Source organism: Anolis carolinensis, chromosome 1 (genome assembly GCF_035594765.1).
Source record: "Anolis carolinensis isolate JA03-04 chromosome 1, rAnoCar3.1.pri, whole genome shotgun sequence".
Taxonomy (NCBI): domain Eukaryota; kingdom Metazoa; phylum Chordata; class Lepidosauria; order Squamata; family Dactyloidae; genus Anolis; species Anolis carolinensis.
Genome location: NC_085841.1, coordinates 342093010 through 342115130, shown reverse-complemented (window position 1 = coordinate 342115130; position 22121 = coordinate 342093010). Strand labels below are relative to the sequence as shown.

The following is a 22121-nucleotide window of genomic DNA, read 5'->3' as shown; positions in this document are numbered from 1 at the left end:
TTAAAATCCAATTAATCCTTTGTGTCATTGAAACCATTAAACATTAAAATATTAATTTGAAGGTAACATATTGCTATCAGGAATTATTAACCATTGATTGCCTTTCTAAAACTGTCCAAATAAGTGGGCATCACTACATCCTGCAGAAATGGATTTCACCATTTACTTACCCTGTTTCCCCGAAAATAAGACAGTGTCTTATATTAATTTTTGCTCCCAAAAATGTGCTAGGTCTTATTTTCAGGGGATGTCTTATTTTTCCATGAAGAAGCATTCACATTTATTGTTGAATAAAAAATGAAAATTTATCATATACTTTACAGTAGTTGTCATCGCAAACCAGCATAACCAGACAAACTGTGAATCCTTTCAAGAAGTTCTTGTTACATACATTTACCAATCCTGCATGCTCTGATGTTGTTTGACAGGCATGCTTCCAAACAAAATTTTTGCTAGGTCTTACTTTTGGGGGAGGCCTTATATTTAGCAATTCAGCAAAACCTCTACTAGGTCTTATTTTCCGGGGATGTCTTATTTTCAGGGAAACAGGGTATGTGTTATGTGAAGAACCATTGTACATACTACTGTATAAGCTCCCAGAACCTTGTGTCAATTTACACACAAATCATTGTTAGAACAAGGATCCAACTTGAAGATAGTGACAAGAGACAGAGGCAAAAGGTGCTTCCATCCCATTAACCCTTCCTTGCCAAAACTGGAGAAAGAAAGTCAGTCTCCTTCCCCCCTTCCTCATCTTATTTTTCAGCATAAGCACCTGGAGAGGGTGCCAGGATCCAGTGCTGTAGCCAGAAAAAAATATTTGGGGTTGTTTTTTTTTTGAAAATTTGGGGGGGGTTGAATCCCTAACCACCTAACCATACAGGCCTGTCAATATCTGCTTGAAATAGTGCCTAGAAGGACTCTTAATTTTTTGCGTCTCATAGACTTAGCATGGGGATTTGGTTAACCAGTTAAAATTCATGAGTAAACCAGGTTTTTTTTTTAACCTGAAAAATTTGGGGGGGGGGGTTGAACCCCCTAGCCTCCCCCCCCCCCCTTACAGGCCTGCCAGGATCAAAGAGCCATCATCATTTTCCTAAACTAGTATTCAAAAGGCCAGAAGCAGGGCTGCTGCAAAGAGAGTAGAAGGTATTGGTGCTTCTTTTGTGTTTGCCTGGGATGGATTACACTCTCATTTTCGTCACTGTATACACAGAAGGGAATAGTTTCTTTTTAAATAAGCATTAAGGTATGCATATTGATCCATGGATAAGTCGATCCAATTTTCTGGGCTGATTTTTTGACTAAAATTTCTTGAATATATATAGTAGGCCTATACATTTCAGTAACTAAGAATAACAAAGAACCTACCCTATCTAACATTTCCTATTAAATACTGTACTTGTTCATGGGGCCAATTTTACCATTAGGTAAGGTGAAGCAAATGCCTCAGGTAGTGATAGGGTGATATGAAATGGCTGGAAACCTGGTTATTTTCTTTGTTGTGAACTTTTTTTCCTGCCCGGGCATGGAGAGATACTTGTGGGATGCTGTGACTGAAGTGTCAGAATACCGTGGCTGGCATGAGGTAGTATACACTTGGACTCCAGTAGATAGAAGGTATTTTGTCATTTGCTGATCTAGCAGCAAAACATTTTAGTCCAGTTCTGTTTGAACTCAGGCCAAAAACTGTTTGGCCAAACTTTTGAATGGCAGAACAGGCTTTAAGTAAGTCTGCTGGTGCTGATTAAAAAAGAAGGGAAAAAAATCAAAATCCAACTCCTTAAGAAGATATAAATTCCCACCCACATAATAAATCCCTCCCACACATCAATGTAACCTAGATTCTGAGTCCCACTTTCCAGCTTGATACTGCACAATTTTAATCAGTCATTATACCCTTCCTGCTAGGACAAAATCAAAAGCAATACTGATATGAAAAACCTTACTGCTTACCCTGGCAGCACTGCTGGTTGGGATCTTCAGCAAGCAGATCATTATCCTTAAACTGGAATCTAAAGAGCACTGAGGTTCAATAGAATGGAAACAGAGAGGAAACAATTAGATTTTACCTTTAAACAAGAAATTCTGTGTTATCAGGAATCATATAGTGAGGAAAGGGGACAGTGAATATTTGTGTGGGAGCCCAAAATGTGGTATTGGAAACTAAATTCACATTCTCAAGAATCTAAGCACTCACATTTTTAAAAGTACAAATGTATAGCCCAAATGGGAAGTACAATAAGTGGACAAAGTCAATTCAAAGTTTGTAGTGGTAATATGCTTTGTGTGGGAGGGGACAAGTAGAAAAGCTGGACCCTCCTGGAAGTATCATGGGGCTTCATGGGAAGACAGCAATGCTGAATGAAGCTCCTATTCAAGGATGGCACCAAGATTTTGGTGACAGTGTTGTTGCATTTCTTTCATAGTATGAATGTTGAGGAAGGGGCCAGCAAAATTCTGTTATGTGGGCCAGCAGCTCTACATATTATTTCAAGAAGTCTGCCTCTTCCTAGAGGTTGGGCCACATTGTGATGTGAAGTTTCTAGCTCAAAAACATGTACAGGTATTTTCAAGTTACAAATGTCTGACTGACAAATGGCTTATAGTTAAGAATGGGGGTGAGACAACAGGAAGTGAGAGAAATCTACCTCTCAGAAGGGAAATAATAATAATAACAACAACAACAACAACAACAACAACAACAACAACTTAATTTTTATATGCCACCACCCTCTCCCCGAAGGGACTCAGAGAGGCTCACATGGGAGTAAGCCCAGTCAAAGTACATTTACATCATAAGATAAACAATAATGGGGAAAAGGTGTCTCCACTGGAGCTTTCTCACCAATCCTTGTTTCCACAACAAGCCAAATTGTTCAAAATCCAATTATCATAGGGGCAGAAAGTGAGGTGAAATCCTCTGAACAGGATTTCTGATCCCTGTTTTGCCTTTCCCAAACAGTGGTGCCTTCTTTGGAGCTATGATATTTGTAAACCAACACACCTGAATGGTACAGAGCCTGGAAAAGTTATATTTTTGAACTATAATGCTCAAACTTCTCCAGTCAGTGTGGCTGGAATAGCATCAGGTTTAGGAAAGGTGGGCTAAACTGACTGTATACTGGCTCTCCTACATTTCAAGTAGGAGTCTTTTTCCAGTTGTAAGGGAATGAGTGCGTGTAAGGGAACGTAAAGGAATAAACACTGACAATGAACTGTATGTTAACAGAAGACTTATACTGCTGATACTTTACCTTAAGTGGCAAAACACAAGGCAGCTTTGTAAAGAAAGTCTGAAACTGGTTGCTGATGGTAGTCCAAAGGTTGCTTGGGGTATCCATAGGCAAAGCTTCCATAAATGCAGCAATGTTTTCCAAACAGCGCAACATTGCACCCCCTCCTGGCAAATTCTTTTTGGTGTTTAAACCCTACGTAAGTAAATATGAACACAAATATAAAAGAATGAAACAACTAACCATAACAACTCTCTACCAAAATCTGTAAGACGTACCATGAAAAATACAAATAGTAAAGTTCACAGTAAAGTTGGAGACTTCCACTTACTTTGAGAAATAACAGATCATTACAAAGTGTTTTGGATTCAATGCAGAATCTGCTTTCTATTAGGAGAAGGGCTTTATCATGGAATGTCCTCCCAATTACTTTTGAACACTCTTCCATCTCCTCTCTCCTTATTCACCATGGACTCCCAACCCTTTACATCAAATTTGGACGGCTGCCATGGAAAAGGAGTGGGCAGAAAACTGCCCTTCCACCAGTCCAGCTGCAATTGCATGTGCATCTATTCAGAGCCAACCCATTTCCATTATGTTTCATTGATACCAAATAATAACGACATAACACGGTGCAAGATCTATATCATAAGAATGCAAAAAAAGAACAACAGCTAAAGATGCTAGAAGCTCCATTAGGCTAATAGTTTCTAAAAGGATCATCAAAACTCATAATAAGCAACTATATGCTGACTTTGGACACAGGAGATTCTTTGTGGCTATGATTATGATACCTTGCAGATGTTTGTCTAATCCAGGGATAACCAGATGGTTAAGTGGAGATCCACTGATAGATCTCTGGGTGATTCACAGTAGAACAATAAAAGATAGAATTCTTACTAAGTTTCTTCTCAAAATTAGCGATGAATAATTTCAGCAATCCTCTTCCTATGTTGTCGAAGCAATTCTCTTCCTGGTGTTAGAATGTCTTCAAAAGCTATCAGATTTATTCTGCACAAAATTTGTATGCAGAAAGTATGTAGAAAATAACATTTCAAAGCAGAAATACTAATTTCTGCACAAAATATACTGTTCGATGCAAAAGTAACACTGTTTTGTATGCAAATCAACTAAGTGTAAATTTTATAAAGAATATATTCATATTTGCAAAATTTTCTTTCTATGAATTAATATTTCAGCATTGAAATCCATGCAGAAAATGCTATTTTCTGTGCAAAACAACAATGTGTTAAATTTGTGCAGAATAAGTCTTGAAGTGCAAAGTTTCTCATCAGTCCAGAATCCTTCATGACAAGATACTTATCTGGGAATATTCTAGGTCCTCCAGAAAGATTCTCTGGTAACATCCAGTGAAATATGTTCATTTCATTAGAGTTTGCTATTATCCATGGTCTCCTGTTTCTACAGTATCGCAGATTGTACTTCTAAAAAAAGGAGAACCATAGGCCTCCAGATGTTGCTGGGGAGCAGTGGTTCTTAATCTGTGGGTCCCCAGATGTTTTGGGCTTCAACTTCTAGAAATCCTGGTAAACTGGCTAGGATTTCTGGGAGTTGTAGGCCAAAACATCTAGGGACCCACAGGTTGAGTACCACTGCTGTAGAGGGATCATCTCCATAACTCCTCACCATTGGCTATATTAGCTAGAACTTTATGGAGCTGCAATTCAACATCGAGCAAACCTCTGAATATAAAAGTTAGCAGAAAGGGCAGAAAGAAGCAGAATACACTCAATACCATATATTGCTAAGGTAGAATTCATGTTGAACTAACCTCTAGGAGCTGGCTTAATGCAGCTATGGAGCTGAGTTCACTGAAATCCATAAGAGATGTGGCCAAGGTCCTCAAAAAACCTCCATCTGCAAAGAATACCATTTTGTATCAATAAGATTTCAGTATGGAGGTGGTGGAGAATGGCAGAAAGAAATTAGGGGCACTGCACATTACCTTTGATGTTGCTCTGGAACAGCTGGGGAAATATACCATTGGGAGCAAGCTGATGAAATACACAACGGAGAAATTGCTTGGCCACTCCTGCAGCATTCCCTGGGATCATCATGCTGTGGGGCAAAGTAAATGAAAAGAAGAAGCATTATTAACCTAATGCCATATTCTAGAACTAAAGAAGACTCATTTCTATCTCCTCAAGGAAATCAGCATAATCAATTACTCCAATCATTTGAAATTCCTGGAGGAAGGTTTTGTTTTTATTCTACTTCATTTCTCTTGTTTTTGTTGAACATGTGAACATTTTAATTGTTTTGAAATGCTTACAGCTTTTTGGAGAAAATATAACATAAAATCCAGTATCTATAACCTTCCATACAGGCAGTGGAAGACAGGCATTATAGTTCAGAATACCTACAGGGCTGTCATTTCCCAACCGACTCTGTACCTAAACAACAACAACAACAAAAAAACCCCACCCTGATTGAGATCTGGCTTCACATTCTTTTTCCCATTATACAAAATTTCCTCTACTAAACAAGACATATTTATTTTATTTTTTGCCCTGCAATTCGTAGTAGCAGACTTGTTTTGATTGTACTGTACCTTTCTGCTTGATTAGAAAAATTGGTACTTGATGCCAACCTGGTGGGCACAAAAAATAGGGAGAAATGGTTAATGAAAAGCCTTTATTTTTACAGAAACAAAACAGCTGAAATGACAGGTGCAATCAAATTCCAGTTAAAATCATTTTACAATCATGTGGGCTCAATCATCTGCTTGTGTAAAACTGCCTTTACTTTGTCATATTATTGTCTTATTATTATTCTGTAAAAAGTTACAAAAAGTCATACCCAGGTTGAGTCTCCTTTTTCTGGAATGTTTGGGATCAGATATTTTTGGGGTTTTGGAGTTTTGGGGGATAGGAAGAAAGGGGGCTAATCACATGGCCAGTGCCTGCTTAACTTTTCCTCAAGGAGCCCTGACAGGAGAAAGAAATGAGATGAAGGAGAGAAGGACTCTACTTACAAAAGATCCTTACAAAAAACAGATGTCCCAGAAGATTCCACAGTAGTCTGAACACTTTCTGAACTTTCAGCAAAGTATCTGGGAAGACAAAGGAAAATCCTCCTCCCATTTCCACCACTGTGAGTATTTTTTGATTCTCTGTGGCTGGATACAGGTGGTGGCCAAAGTGTTCACTCTGCACTTGCCTTCACTGTCATTTCCAGGGTGGCACCTTTTTACACACAGCCATTGGCCAGGTGGAAGTTGATTTTCAGAAACATTTAGGTCTGCTTTTTACAGGAGCCTTGTGTAAATGGAGTCCACTTCCTCTTCTCTTTTGCCCATCAGTATTCCCTGAGGTCAGTGGGTGCTGGGTGTGTGATTAACCCCCTTTCCCCACAAATAGAAGTAGATGGCTGTTAGTAAAATGTTTTGGGTTCTGGAGGATTTGGGATTTTCCAATGAGGGAGACTAAGCCTGAATTCTACATACTTTCCCCTTATTACATCATTGGAGAAGGGCCACTATTTAAGGGAAGAAAACCTGCTTTTTATGGGAAAGGCCTCAGATTTAATCTCGGACACCTCCAGGTAGGTCTGGGAAAGACCCTGACTGAAATGGAGGGGAATTCACAGAAAGTTCTCTTTAAAAAAAAGTAGAGAAATCTTAAGATACTCAGATGGTTATTTTATCAGTGTAGAAGGGTGTGAGTTGTGTCAGTTGTTTCCTATATGAATTTCAGTTTATGCTCTCCAGTTTTTGCTTCTTTTGAAATTCAGAGGAGTCACTGTCAGTCAGTGTTGGCAATGCAGTGCGAAACTAGATGAATTAGTGATTTGGTTTAATGTAAGCAAGAACCCTTTGTATTAAAAATTACCTATTTCTTGATGACATCCCAAATAAAAGTAAATGCTCTTTAAGACTCCATGCTTTTGCACAGTAAGGTTAGAGCTAGTATGATGGTTTCAAGGTTGGACTAAAACTCTGTATGCCAGAGTCTGAATTCCTGTTTGACCATGGAAACCCACTGAATGATCTTGCGCAAGTCACAGCCTCAGCATCAGAGGAAAGCAATTGAAATTCCCGTGTGAACAAATCTTGCCAAAATCACCCTATGATAGGTTCACCTAAGCCTTTGAGTTGGAAACAACTCAAAGGCTTACAACAACTGGGTTGCTGTTGCCTTTGACTTACAAGAACTATTGGAAGGTTCATGCTGTGCTATGCTCCAGCTTTCTTCATGAGAGATTGGCAAGTTCTGCCAGTTGCAAGGCCATACTGGGAGCCACAAAGGGCTAAGACACACTTGTCACCATAAAACTGGCTGCTACAGGAGTGGCAGTAGACAAAACATCCTGTGTCTTTGTGCCTCAGAGGAAGGCAAAGTTAAACTCCCTTTCAACAAATCTTAACATGAAAACCCTATGGCAGGTTCATCATGCCGAAAATGACCTGAGGGCACATAACAGTTACTGTGGATGCTGAAGCCCTTGCTCCACAATTCAATAGACAGCCAAAATGGAAGTGGAGTGTCAGAAAAACAGTGACATAAGACTTATACTACACAGCCCAGGCTGTGGCGCAAGCTGGTGAGCAGCCAGCTGCAGCCAGCTGAGACCAATCACTCTGACCAAGAGGTCATGAATTCGAGGCCAGCTCAGAGCCTGCGTTTGTTCTTGTCTTTGTTCTATGTCAAGGCACTGAATGTTTGCCTTATATGTGTGATGTGATCTGCCCTGAGTCCCCTTCGGGGTGAGAAGGGTGGAATATAAATACTGTAAATAAATAAATAAATAAATAAATACTATCTTAACTATATGTGAGTGAAGCCACTCATGCCTGCCTACCTTGCCTGAGCTAAATCTCTGGTTTGCACTGCACAGAAGGTAGGCTGGAGGGGAGGGGAGGGGTATTACCTTCCTACAGACTGCATGATATCCAGTAACAAAGGTGCAGCCAGGTCTGGGCTAAGATGAATAAATGTGGAAAGCACCACTATGGCCAGACCTAATGTTTCTTCATCGTACTCTTCTAGGATGGCTCCACAATCATGGCACCTGGAAGAAAATAATGAAAAAGTGAGCTTGGCATTCAAGATCACATTAGATTTGTGCAAGGATTACAGTTATCATGAGTGATAGCATGAAAATAGGTAGCAAGATGGGAAGCAAGCTAATTCCCCACCATTAAGAAGTTTCCTTTCAGATCCAACAAGTAAGTTGTTTCTGTTGCAGAATGGCAAGCTGCTCTTGCAAGGCCATTAAAATGCTTTGAAAGCTTCGCCAAGGTTCTGTAATTGTCTGATCTTAAGGGACATGTCAGATGCAGAAGAGATGAGGCAGAATATTGCCAGCCATACAGAGAGACAAACAACACTGGGAAACCAGTGCGCTTTGGCCCAACGGGGATGCTGGGTTAATTTGATCAACCGCTCGTTAATGTCTCCAACAGATTGTGATATTTGAACTTAATGGGATTGTACAGGCAATTTTCCTCTTCTCTTTCCACAACAGCAGGAGAAAATGCCAGCAAGGTCATGAAAGTCAATCTCATTTAGCCCAGTTTACTACTTGCTGCCAAAGTTTTTAGAAGACAACCAGACCAACTGGCTGAAATAAATTAACCTCATAGCATATTTAGCATTCACCACACCTCCCATTTCTCACACATTTCATTTTGTTTCCATCTTCAAGAGCAACAGCCAGGGATTTGCTTTTAGAGGTAGAGTGTGTGTGTTACTTATTAATGTTTATTTTAATAAAAATAATCATGGCAGTTGATGGAGATAAAAACAACACAAGCAAACAGGTAATTTAAAAAGTGATTACAACCAATATCCTGTACCATCTTTCAGATTATCCAGGAAGAACAAATTTCAAGCATAAGCCCTTCTGAACATCAGTTCATTTCATCAGATGCAGGTGCATCTGATAAAGTGGATGGGAGTCAGAACAAGCTTATGCTAGAAAATGTATGCTTCTAAGTCTCAAAGGTACTGCAGGATTCCTTTATATCTTTCTACACCGAAACGGCCATGTCTTTGAAGAGAACAACAAAAGTTTAATTGTTTTTTAAGTTTCAAAAACTTAACACAGTCTCCTTGTGATTAAATTTTCATTAAAACTGTATTTTCATTAAGTATAAAATTGGATCACCAGGTAAAACTCTACATTACAAGAGCAGGTTTTCTTATGCAAGACATGACTTTCCTGTTTTTGACCCTGTAAGTAAAATTACCATATTCACTTCTTGAATCAAAATACAGTTGTATATTGCTAATCAGATGCCTTACTTAATTTTATAATGTAGCTCAGAAATCAAAAATATGTACAGCCATTTGTGTATTAAGGAAATCTTAATACATCATATGTGTGGGGGAGGTCTTTGGCTATTAAAAATGTGTGAAATAGTTTGTATACTAGGGGAAAATGCATACAAAATGTGGAAATTAGTGAAATTATGTTGGAGGCTTCAACATAATTTCATTGATTTTTACTAGACCCCTGGAACTGATGGAACTTCACAACTTGGAGCAAATTGTTTACAAAATAGAGATATTATATAAAAGTGTGTCTAAAACTCAGAAGAGTAACCATAAAGGTTTTTTGTGCAGGATTTGAAATAAATAATAATAACAATAATAATAATAATAATAATAATAATAATAATAATAATAATTCTGAACCAGTGCTGCATCAGGATGAAACAATTAGTCAGAAAAATGAGAAACCAAAGAAATAAAAATATATCCTTAATTTAATTATTTGCCTTTTTTCTCTTCCTACAATGCCTCTTTCAGGTGGAATTCCTGGAAACCCACCTTTACTAGATTGCTTTGCCATTTTTCTATAGACCCATCCACCTTTTTACCAGCAAGGAGAATGGATAACGATGCAAAAGGACAGTCACCATAGGTGAAGGGAAAGTTTATTGTCATGAGAGGAATTTAAAAACTTCCCAGAATGGCATTCCCCCATCCATTGTGAATCCAGCTTCCCTTACTTTAAAATACTGCAGGCTACATCTAATTTCTACTAGACCCCTGGAACTGATGGAACTTCACAAGTCCCATTTGTTCAACATATCTCTCCTATGTGGGACACCTAGGAGAGATCTAGTCCTGAAAAGTCTTCTAAAGATTATTCCATTTTCAACTCTGATACCAACTGTTGTTCTGAACCTGTTGTCTTATTCCATTGCAGTGTCTGCTACAAGGTCTCCAATGATAAATCAAAGCAAACGCAGTAGTGCTTACTTGTCAGTCATCATAGTAGGCTGATCATCAATAAAATCCTCTGGTGCTGGTACAAACATACTAACAATACTGGGTGCTGACAGCAAGCTGGACTTCGTGGCACCTGAAGAGATAGAGAGTGGGGGAGAAAGAAAAAGGGGGGAAAGGAAGGGAAGAAAAAGGGAGACAAAAGAAAGAAAAGAAAAGGAAGTAGGAAAGTAGTCCTTGATGAATGGAATTTCTGTTGCCGAATAAAAATAATTCTTCTGTATGTGCAAACAGATTGTTTTCTCAACATCCTATCCCATAGATAATTCCAATGCTTTTTGCTGATGCAAGATTTAGAAAAATGTGATTTATCTAAAACAACCACTCAGAGATGTGCTGCAGGATGCTTCTCCAGAGAATATTCAAGATTTGTCCCCAGTGCACAAGAAATGGTTGAATAAATCTTTTAAATGCTACCTGGGCTTTTGTTCTTCTATGCTAATCTCTATGGAAGAAAAAGAAATTAAGAAGCTATCCTAATTTCTACAAACTTCAATTAGTTCTTGGCATAGAGGTAAGATACACAAAGCATCCAAAGGTTTTTCCAATGAATATAATTTCCATGTGGCATTAGATCAATTACTTTTTACCTTCAAGGAAGAGTGGAGATGAAAAGATTTCATTCATCAAAATTTGGAAAAAGCTTTTGATTAGACAGAGAAGATAAAATGGAGTCTTAGAATTGCCCAGCAAAGCTAAAATTGGTCTACAATGGTAAAGTCATTTATTTACTGTATATTTGAGGCACAGAAAGACTGCCATTACAAATGGACTCCCACAATGGCTTTCCTCTTTCAAAGAAACCTGAAAGTCTTTTTAGTGCACAGGTTAAAATGAAAAAAGTATACATCTAAGGGTACCTGAAAAATAAACAAATGTTATAAATGTTAGTCATTTAACAATGTGTGGGAAAATGTAGAAAAAGAACTTATATGTCTAAAAAATATGGTTACCACTGGTGATTAGATCGCTATGACTTCTATTGCTACTACTATACAAACAAGATTAATAATGCTTCTGCATTATAACTGGTATGCGGTCACACTTCGCCTGGAATTGTACACTGATGCTGTGATAATAAAAGAGAAAAAGAGAAAATTGTCGAATGATCATTATGTTAAGTTGGAGCAGAAATACTACTTTTCCATAAAGATAACCGTCATAGAGACTGAAAATGTAGAGTGCATCTTAATATAATGCATCAATGGTGCATTTGAACTCTTGCTGCTCATGGATTCTTGGTCTTCAGAGCTCTTCAGAAATCATGGAAACCATCCAGACTGAAAGCCATGTTCACTGATGATGTTATTTTCCTCATGTCCTGTCTATTCTATGGTTTTCATTACAGAAAGTCACCTGACACCTGGAGGCTGATATAAGAAGCTAGAAGTTAATGGATATAGGAAGTTAGTGGCTTATTTAACAAGCATTTTTAAATGAATTAGGACTTCGCTTGTTGCATAAAGCTAAACTACACCCTGAAGAGCCATCAAGTGAGTTAGAACAGCTACAAGTCTGATAATGAAAGTGAATCAAGAGCCAGTTTACTGCTGATTTGTAATAGAACAGTAATTGAATGCTGCTAGCAAGAAAACTCTGATGATCGCCAGAGAAAAACATGGTAACTAATTCCAACTGAACAGTGGAATTTAACCTCAAAGCTTCCCAATTAATATGTGACTTGGAGTGACAATGAGAAAAAGCTGTTATATCGTAAGCCCTGTGAAGACAGATGATTGAGGTCAACTCAAAGAGTACCTAAACCATCTGTATAGTTAGTACTAAATAAGCACCTTAGTCATCAAGACATAGATGCAAAACTAAGGTTGAATGGACACTGAACTAACCTCTTATTCTTAGTGGTGGTCCCTCCAGGTCAGGGTTTAGGCAAACTGAAACATTGCACGGCCTCTTCCCATGCTGTATCTGTTCTGTGGATAAACATAGAACTTCAGTTCCCACTAGTGTCTATCAAGACTCTAATTCCACCACCACGGTTTGACAAAGACACCACATACACACACCGATACACAACAGCTACAAGCAAACAGCTAAAGCAAGCAAGAAAAAAGCACATCTATAGGAACGTGAGAAGCTGTCTTAAACCAGGACAATCCATTGAAAGTAGCTCTCCAGGGTCTCAGAAAAAGAGTCATATCCATTGGTACATTAATTTTTTAACTGGAAGTGGAACCTGAAATGAATGTTTAGCATGTAACACAAGTACTCTACACTGAGGTATAGTTCCTCCCTCAAATCATGACTTCACTTTCTTTAAACTTTCAAACATATCTTCAAAGGATGGAGTTTTGAAATCTCAACAATCACATCAAAAGATACTGATCATATTGGGTTTGAATGTTACTCAGATCTTTAGATTTAGGGACCGTTCTATTCCAAACAAATTCCAGTAGACCTATATAGATGGGAGTGGTGGTGACTTTTGGAAATTGCAAGTTAAGTGTTTGGAAAGCCATTTAGCAAGAAATGGAATATGATGTAAAGAGCTGCAGTAGAAAGTAATGTCAAGCCACACCACAAAGGAAGAGCAAAGATGTCACCACTATGGCACAAGATACTTTGAAATACACAGTGAAATTTGCATTGCAGAAAAAGAGAGAACACTTTGAAATGAAGAATGAGAAGAAAGAAAGTCTGTGGGACTATAAGTCATCTGAACAAAATAGAAGAATATTTTTGAAATCAGCTAGGAAAAATGTAGATGAAAACATCAAAGAAGAACCACCAGAGAATGGGGAAGGTGGAGGCATCCAAAGCATATAACAAACATAAAATCTAGCTTCACATTTAAAAAGTTGATTTTTTATTGTGACTTTCTTCAAGTAACCCTTTCCAATTAATGAAGTTAATCCTCACCTCATGCATGAGACATGATAAAATTATACCCATTTTGCAGACAGTATCTTCAATCACCCAACTAATAAACACTTGAGTAGGCAGGAGAACTCAAGTTCACACTGCTCAGCTTAGTTCTCAATTTGCCAATCTAATCTGATTCCAGTAATACTGTGTACAATTCAGCAAGAAAACTCATCAAACCACACAAAGAACAGAAATGATGGTGAAAAGGCTGTATCCCCCATATTATTGCTTATCAACAAAATTTCTTCAAAGATAAGTTTTAAGAAAACAAACTATTGTCATTTGACAAGCTTTGGAAATTCTCTCCCATTTTCATTTTCCCATGTATTGTTAGAGCTTGTATAACTCATACTGTGGCAAGCCCAAAATATTTTGTCTTCTGAAACTGAGCACAGATTCTATCCATCTAGAACCAGAGTGAGGTGGCTATAGGGCCCCTTCAACACAGCTGAAAAAATCCCACATTATCTGCTTTGAACTGGAATATATGGCAGTGTGGATTCAGATAACCAATTTCAAAGCAGATATTTTCTGCCTTGATATTCTGGGTTATATGGCTCTGCAGAAGGGCCCTTGGATATCAGATGCCTGGAGGCAGGAAATGGCAGACTTTTGGAAAGGATGTGTACCATGTGAGTTGTTCTTACCCTGTCTAAGCTAGCCTGTTGTGCAGTGTAACAGAAGATGCCATTACATCAACTCTAAGCCTGGTCATCTTTTGAGCAAGCAAAGTTGAGGGGGACCATCTTGTCCTTAACCTTAAGCAGCAGAATGCCTGTGCCTGGCCATACACCCATCTTCCATAATTCTAAATTAAGAGTCTTACAACACCACTCAGGCCCCTTCCACATACCTGTATAGAATCCACAACGAATTGGATTCTATGGCAGTGTGGACTCAGATAACCCAGCTCAAAACAGATATTGTGAATTATCTGCCTTGATATTCTGGGTTATATGGCTGTGTGGAAGGGCTCTCTGAAGAAGACAATGGTAAACCTCCACTAAACGAATTTTGCCAAGGAAAATCTAGACTAAGTTTGCTTTAGAGTTGTCATAAGTCAGAATAAACAAGAAGGTATATAGCAGCAATAGATTTGTACATTTTTTTCAAAGCAGTATTCTCTCTCTCAGGGCCCTTCCACATAGCCATATGACCCAAAATATCAAGGTGAAAATATCAAGGTGAAAGCACAATATCTGCTTTGAACTGAGTTCACACTGCCATATATTATTGATAATTTTTTGTTGTTTATTCATTCAGTCGCTGCCGATTCTTCGTGACCTCATGGACCAGCCCACACCAGAGCTCCTTGTCAGCCGTGGCCACCTCCAGCTCCTTCAAGGTCAAGCCAGTCACTTCAAGAATACCATCCATCCATCTTGCCCTGGGCCGGTTCCTCTTCCTTTTTCCTTCCATTTTCACCAGCATCATTATTTTCTCCAAGCTTTCCTGTCTTCTCATTATATGACCAAAGTCCTTCATCTTGCTATTATTAAGTTGTTTGTTGTTTGTTGTTGTTGTTGTATTCCATTTCAAATCAGAAAATGTGGATTATTATTTTTTTCAGCTGTGTGGAAGGTGCCTAAGATTCTTCGCTTCCACTCTGATTATTGTGGATTATCTGCCTTGATATTCTGGGTTATATGGCTGTGTGGAAGGGCTCTCAGAAACCTACACTTATTATGATCAGTTCCCTCAATTCACAGTGTTACCTGTTGGATTGTTTTACTTGAATTCCTGATGCATCATTACAAGGTGTGGCTTTAAAAAAGGGTATGTGGAATCAAAAAAGAGATCTACAAAATTATGAATAATGGGGATAAAATAAGTAGGAAGTGATACACTTCCCTGTTGATAGTAGAGACTGGGGTCTTTGCATGAGAGTTGAGGAGAGATTAAAGAAAGAGTACATGTCAACAGCATGAAACAGGATGAAGCTAGTTTTAACTGTAAGCACAACTGACTGTACAGTTGAAGTCACTGAGTGTGTGGAGGGGGATTACAGTTCTTCCTCCATATCTGCAGTTTTATATTTTGAAAGTTTTATTATTTGTACATTTGATTAGTATGGTCTCACAAAAATTCTCTAGCGCCTCCAGTGCAACGTTCGACAGAAGTTGACCAAACAGTCACATTGAAGAGCCTAGAGATTCCTAGAAAAAGTATTCTTCTCTAAGGTAAAAAAAAAAATTCCTTGCGTTTTTTGCAGGGGACTGTACTTACAGATAAAAGGTTTGCTCATCCTCAGAGATGAATTATACAATTATTATATAATTATTACGAAGTAAACTAAAATCATGGATGTCAAAAAGGAAACAGAGATCGAAACTGATGCTAATCTTTAGGTATCAACTAATCTAATGATGGAACCTTTCCCAACTTTTTCAGCTCTCATATTCTCCTGGCACTTGCTGCTCTATTACTGAAGTCCCAGAATGCATAATTTTGGCAGATAAGTACAGCAAAACATCTGGTGTCTGTAATGTGCCAGAATCTATCATTCTGTGGAATGATCAGTGGAGTGGGACACATACACAGGTTTTTTATGCAAGTTGGGAGGGAGGAAATGGCAGAGAAAGTCAAATATTTAATAAATTGTTAGCATCCTTTGCAAAGAAACAGTTGGCTGAAATATCTTTATTTTTTAAAAAACAGAACTTAATAGAACAAGAAAAAGAGGAGAAGTAAGCTTCCTAATATGAACTGCCAACCTGTATAAACTAATGTTGCGTAGACACACTGCAGGCTGATTAGATCTATTTTATTTTTAAATAGATTCCCCTGCTGAGGTGGTTAGTTATCTGCTAAGAAACAGGGCTTGGAAAAGTTACATTTTCCAAAAAATCTCCATCCTGCATGGTCAGTAGGATTCTGGCAGCTATAGTCTTCAAAAAGTAACTTTGCCAACATCTGTCAAACATTGGGGAACAAGTACTCAAACTGGAACTGGCAAACAGTGACCCTCAAAAAACTATGTGTCCTTTCATACAGAATTCCAGTATTAGTTCCCCCTCAACTGGTCAGTCTAACTGGGGAGTAAAATCAATTTTTAAATGTGGCTATTTCTAGACAACTGGGATTCCCGTTACCCTGCCATATAATGCAGTTTCAGAAAGCAGATTAACTGCATTGAACTATATTATATGGCAATGTAAACTCATACAATCCAGTTCAATGCAGTTCAATCTGCATTATATGAGTCCACACTGACCATTATAATGCAGTTCAAACTGCATCATATGGCAGTGCAGATGGGGACTCAGAAGAAATTTTCACATGGAGCGAAACCTCTTTGAACAGGCAGTGGCTAGCATCCTATCAGTGACTTACACACATATATGCAGTTTATAGATTATATATGTGACACTGCCCTTGAAAAGTGTTTGGAAGCTTCAGCTAGTGCAAAATGCAGCAGCCAGACTGATGTCAAGTGCACACTTTATAGAGACCATGTAACTACAATAATATTTAACTCTACCCTATTCTTATGGCCCTCTGAAACAAATTATTGCCCTGTTTTTTTATGTGTCATATGTTTTATATCATTCTTTGTCTTTTTTGTAGACAAATTATATTCAAATTAAGTTTCCTCAAACAATGAACACATTTCTTTTCTGTAGAGCATTAACTTCATTTAAGGTTCAGGAAACATTTGCAATCCATCCCTGCCCCTTTAATCAGATGAATCCTCAGTCATCGAATCCTCTTCACTATCCAGTCAGTGAAGCTGGTCCATTTCTTGATCCTCTTCACCTGAAGAGGAACCATATCCCGGACCCTGTCACACTTTTAATGGAAGCATCCAAATGATGCCTCCAGTAAAAAAATGATTAATTTGAGATAAATCAGGAAAATTCTGCTTCATCCCGAATTAATTTGATAGCCCATTAGACCCACGTCTTTGTGAAAGCTGTAGGTCTAATGGACTATGGGCCCTATGGGGACAGATATCCTGGGGGCCTGTCCGTACACCCATCTCGCACATTAGGGGCGCCTGGAGCCCAAAGGTGCAAGATGTTGCCCTCCCCCTTTCCAAAATCCCCCCAAAAGCCCTAAAATTGTTGAAAACTTACCAGGCACCATCAGGCCTCTCTTAAGGACTGAGGGCACATACCAATAATGCTTGTGTGTCATTGGTATGTTCCATCTGGCCTGAAGAGAGCACTTGGTAAGTTTTCCTTTTATTTGAAAGGGTTTTCTGGGGTGGTCCCATAGCAGCACAGTAGTTATCAAGCCGCCATGGGGACAACACATAGGAAAGCCAATTTCCCCCCGGGATTTGGGGACTTTAACGCACTTTGGAGTGTGTTTACTTAACCTGCTCTGTATGTCTGGAAGCGCCTGGAGTTCTGGAACAATCTAAAATATTTTGCTGCCCAGGGTGAAACACCCCATTTCCCACTCCATGTATAGGAGCAAACTGAACTTGCTTCTTAATCTGAGGGCAGCAGATGAGTTCCGGCTGCAGGCTGTGTGGCACCTCTGTCTTCAAAGAAGAACCATACGGATGTAATTCCCTGCTTACTTTGCCCTTCCATGCATTAACAAAGAACTTCAAAAGCTTTTTCACTCAGTGAGATTATATTTTATGCATTTTAACAATTTTTTTCACTGCCACCACTACCATTTTCTTGCCCAGGCACTCAAAAACTGCCAGAACTCATGCTGCAATGGAAAGAATACAAGGTATTGGTGCTTCTTTTAGGATTCTTTTTTCTGAAAAAGTCAGGCAGGAAATTATCTGTGTGTATAAGTTCTGAAATGAGAAAAATCTCCTGGCATTTTATTCCATGTTAAATGGGACATTTTATGTGTCGGTCTGGAGAATTTTTAGCATCCTCTCTTTATATAGTGTTGACTGTTCTGATTTTAAATTCTCAAATGCAGGGTTAGCTTAAGGAATTTTGCTGTACTGGACTGGAAGTTGAACTTTGCTTCAGTACTGGTATTGACATCACTTCCTTCTATCCATGTGACTAGGGCAGGCAGGCCTGTTTGAAGGTAAAGGACAGCCCAAAAAGTACACACAACTCAGAAAGGTGGCTTAGCCCAAAAAGTACACACAACCCAGGTGGCTCAGCAGGAGCAATGTTAGGGCTGCTTTTGATAACTTTCATAATCTGCTCCCAGGGGCAACTGGCTCACTTTTCTTAAAGGTATAGCTAGCTCTGCTCTCATTGGTATCTATATGGTTTTCCACTGTGGTATCAGAATATAGAATAACAAGAAGATTTGTTCTTATCACATATAACTCTAGAGCAGTCTTGTTTCATGGCCCAGTGCTTGTCCACAAGTCACTGGCTGCCAGTCTCTGGCAAGTTTCCAGGGAATAAAATAAACAATCGTCAGTAATGGGGACAAATATGATACCAACCCCTGCAGCACAGGGCTCAGGGGGACCTGCTGGTTTCTCACATCAGAGAACTTAAGACTCGCTTTTCTACAACTTGGAAGCAATCTGTAGCCATGCAGATCAATGGGTCTTAACCAAGAGTTCCCAGGTATTTCTAGATTGCAGCTACAGGAAATCCTCATCATTAACCCCACTGATTAGAACATCTGGGACCCTCATGGTTGGAACCACTGCTCTAAATATTGTTGGATTACAACTCTCAGTATTCTGGACTGTGCTAGATGGAGATGTTGAAAATCCAACCATCTCTGATGAGCCCCAATTTTCAACCCCTGATCTGACAGCTTCTATGTTATTCCAGCATTAGGCAAATTATACAGATAAAGCAAAAAATAACATATGCATAATGGTTAACATAACAAAGCTATTATCGTTTTGCCACTATCTTGCTATTAAAGCCAAACCCCTTCTTTCTTCTTCTTTTTTTTTTTTTTTTTTTGCATTGGACAATATCACAATACGAGTTCAACACAACAAGCAGCCATTAATTAGTCTAGGATGCAAGACTACAGAAGAAATACATATTTATACACTTACCAGCATCCCAGTTGCTAATATTATGGGGAGCACTACACTGGTGTTCTAGCTGCCTTTTCATTATCTGGTTCATGGTGAGTGCTCCTAGTGAACCCCTTTTCATCTGTCGAAACTGATCTGCAAGTCAGAAAGAAGTATACTTCATATAGTCATGTGATGTTCAATATTGTCCAAGCATCATTGATTTCCCATATTAAGCAGTAGCTATTGCCCTACCAAGATCACTTATTCTCATTGTAATAGAGTTGTAGCTCAATACTCCTTATTTTCAAGTGTCCAGTAGGAAGCAATTATATTTCCCTGCAGAATGAAAACAGCTGATAGAAGGAATTGATCTATCATTATTATCAAACTTTATTTATATCCTGTAGCCATCTCCACTTGGGGATTTGGGGATCTACCACATGTAGCCTCTTCCTTGCTCCCCAAATCTGCTCTAGAGGGCAGGGTGACCCTCCCAGAGAAAAAGTGGAGGAAGGAAGAGAGGATGGTAAAGTCTCAAAGTAGAGCAGTGGTTCTCAACCTGTGGGTCCCCAGGTGTTTTGGCCTTCAACTCCCAGAAATCCTAACAGCTGGTAAACTGGCTGGGATTTCTGGGAGTTGTAGGCCAAAACACCTGGGGACCCACAGATTGAGAACCACTGCAGTAGAGGAATGCTTGTGTGGTGCTGTATAAAGCCCAATATATTTGTACTAGTGAAGAAAACTCAGTGAGAAGCTATTCTAACAATAAAATATGACAGTATTAATAAATATCAGAAATGAAGAAGTTATGCTTTCCTAATCTTGTTTGACTGCAAGTTCCAGCAGTTTACTGGGACAGCTGCTGGAAATTTTAGTCTATGTAGAGGACTGTACTTCATCAACACTGTTCTACTGTTTAATTATAGAGTCAAATTGTAAAAGACCATTAAAGCTCTTTGTTTCATAATCTATAGGAAATAAGAGAAGAACCCTCTTAAGAAAACAATACCAGCATAGGGTTGCTGTGAGTTTTCCAGGCTGTATGGTCATGTTCCAGAAGTATTATCTCCTGATGTTTAGAACATGGCCACACAGCCCGGAAAACTCAAAGCAACCCAGTGATTCCAGTCATGAAAGCCTTCAACTACACAATCCCAGCATTCTGCAAAAACTCAAGAACACCAAAGGGTCAAGTGTTATTTTAATTGCCTGCTACTGGAGACTTGGCTGGCCACTACTGGAACCTGAAATCTAAATGTATTTATTTATTTGCCAATGACTATATATACTCATGCACAAATTGACCTCCAGACGGTTGGCTTGAGAGCCAAAAATAGAGATTTGGATATGAGATTTTCAGTGCTCCTTTTAGGTTCTCTTGCCTTTCTATAGATGTGAGTATATACAGTATATTTATGCACTGCTGCTCCTACAATGAAAAGTGGTGTACCTGGGTCTCCACCCTTCCACTTCATCTTCAGAATAATCCTGTGAGCCTAGATCAACCTAGAAGAATATGACTGGAATCTAGGTTTTCAAAGATGCTGTTCACCAGAGCACGCAACACAGCAATTTTACCATTCTAATTTAGTAGTACACTAAAATAACATTGTAATCAATAATTATTTTTTGAAAATACTGGAAGTTATGTTTTTCTCCCAAATATGGGACTACAAAATCAATCAAAATAATTGAAAGGAGGATCCTAAGTTCTTAAGAAGATTCTCTAGGTGTAAATGCAGTGAGATGTCCCAACCAGAATATTCTTTGTAGATCAAGTCTATGTTGAGATGGACCCATGGATTTAGGGCCTAGAGCACTAATGCAAAGTCTGAATGCAAATATTATTCAGAAAAATTTCAGTTCAAATTGTAGGTAGATCCACAATACTCTTTATCAGTTTGGAAAGGTGTAGAAGAGAGAGAAAGAGCATGCATTTCAGAGAAAGACATGTGCCAGTTTCATATCTTCAATGACATCTGCTGGTGAATGTCACATTGAAACCATTTCAAGTACATTTCCATGTGAAGTGTTGCCCTCCAGTGCACTTACAAAGCTCTGCCTTTGTACTCCAGAGCACTTTTAAAATCCTAGTTTCATCCAGTGACAAGACAATTATTCAGTCTGAATGGACTGCTGGAATAGATGCAAATTCAATTTATATTTGATATAAAATTATTTTTCTTTATATATGTAGCAGCCTTTCACATCAAATTGAAAGAAAACATAATTTCCCTTTCCCTTAATGCACTGCTTTAAAACAAAGGCTCTATCAGTTTATCAGACAGAGAATTTCCCAATGAAAGAGCAGCAATTAAAATTTCAGAACAGACAATACTGTTCCAAGTATAGATGTCTGTCAAAAACATAGGAAATTGGTTGTTTTGAACTTCCTTCTTGGCTTTTATAATGGAAATCAAAGACGCTCTCAGGCATATTCCTCCTTATCAGAGCATTGATTTGGGATTTTTTGAGTGTTATTTATCTGATTTCTCAAGGACATTTTTGATTTTAAATAATGAAGTTGAAGCAGTAAAATGTTATTGAAACAAGTCTCAAGCATTTGAAGCCCAGGTGGGGCAGCAAACAACAGCATTCAGAATTCTGATTAAACCATTTTTCCTGCAGAATATTTTATGAACATATTCTTTTCCCTCATCAATGTCTTTTCAAAATAATCTGTAATCTGCTTTCCACTGAGAATCTGTTTTTCATGGCTACACATTAATAGCGTGGCAGTTTGAACAGTTTTAGCTTTTGTGCTCTGTACAGCTAGCTCTAGCTGATAAAAAGAGAGCTAGAAAAATACCTGTTTTAACCACAGCTCCC

At 38.6% G+C, this 22121-nt stretch overlaps 1 protein-coding gene across 5 annotated transcripts in view; it reads right to left on the bottom strand.

The window, feature by feature from the left end:
- Window positions 1–22121, bottom strand: part of unc79 (unc-79 homolog, NALCN channel complex subunit) — a 143147-nt gene that overhangs the window by 33315 nt on the left and 87711 nt on the right. For 4 of the 5 annotated variants that reach the window (XR_010002173.1, XM_008111082.3, XM_016990865.2 and 1 more), the window contains exons 34-42: window positions 19329–19445; window positions 12340–12423; window positions 10466–10568; window positions 8127–8267; window positions 5809–5847; window positions 5203–5315; window positions 5029–5114; window positions 3258–3431; window positions 1957–2025 (exon numbers count right to left, since the gene is read on the bottom strand). Coding sequence is in view for 4 of the 5 variants with exons in the window: in XM_008111082.3 (XP_008109289.1) it covers window positions 1957–2025; window positions 3258–3431; window positions 5029–5114; window positions 5203–5315; window positions 5809–5847; window positions 8127–8267; window positions 10466–10568; window positions 12340–12423; window positions 19329–19445 (926 nt within the window). In the remaining variant the exon portion in view is untranslated. The remainder of the gene's footprint in view (window positions 1–1956; window positions 2026–3257; window positions 3432–5028; window positions 5115–5202; window positions 5316–5808; window positions 5848–8126; window positions 8268–10465; window positions 10569–12339; window positions 12424–19328; window positions 19446–22121) is intronic. The other variant, XM_062968415.1, reaches the window with a different exon arrangement.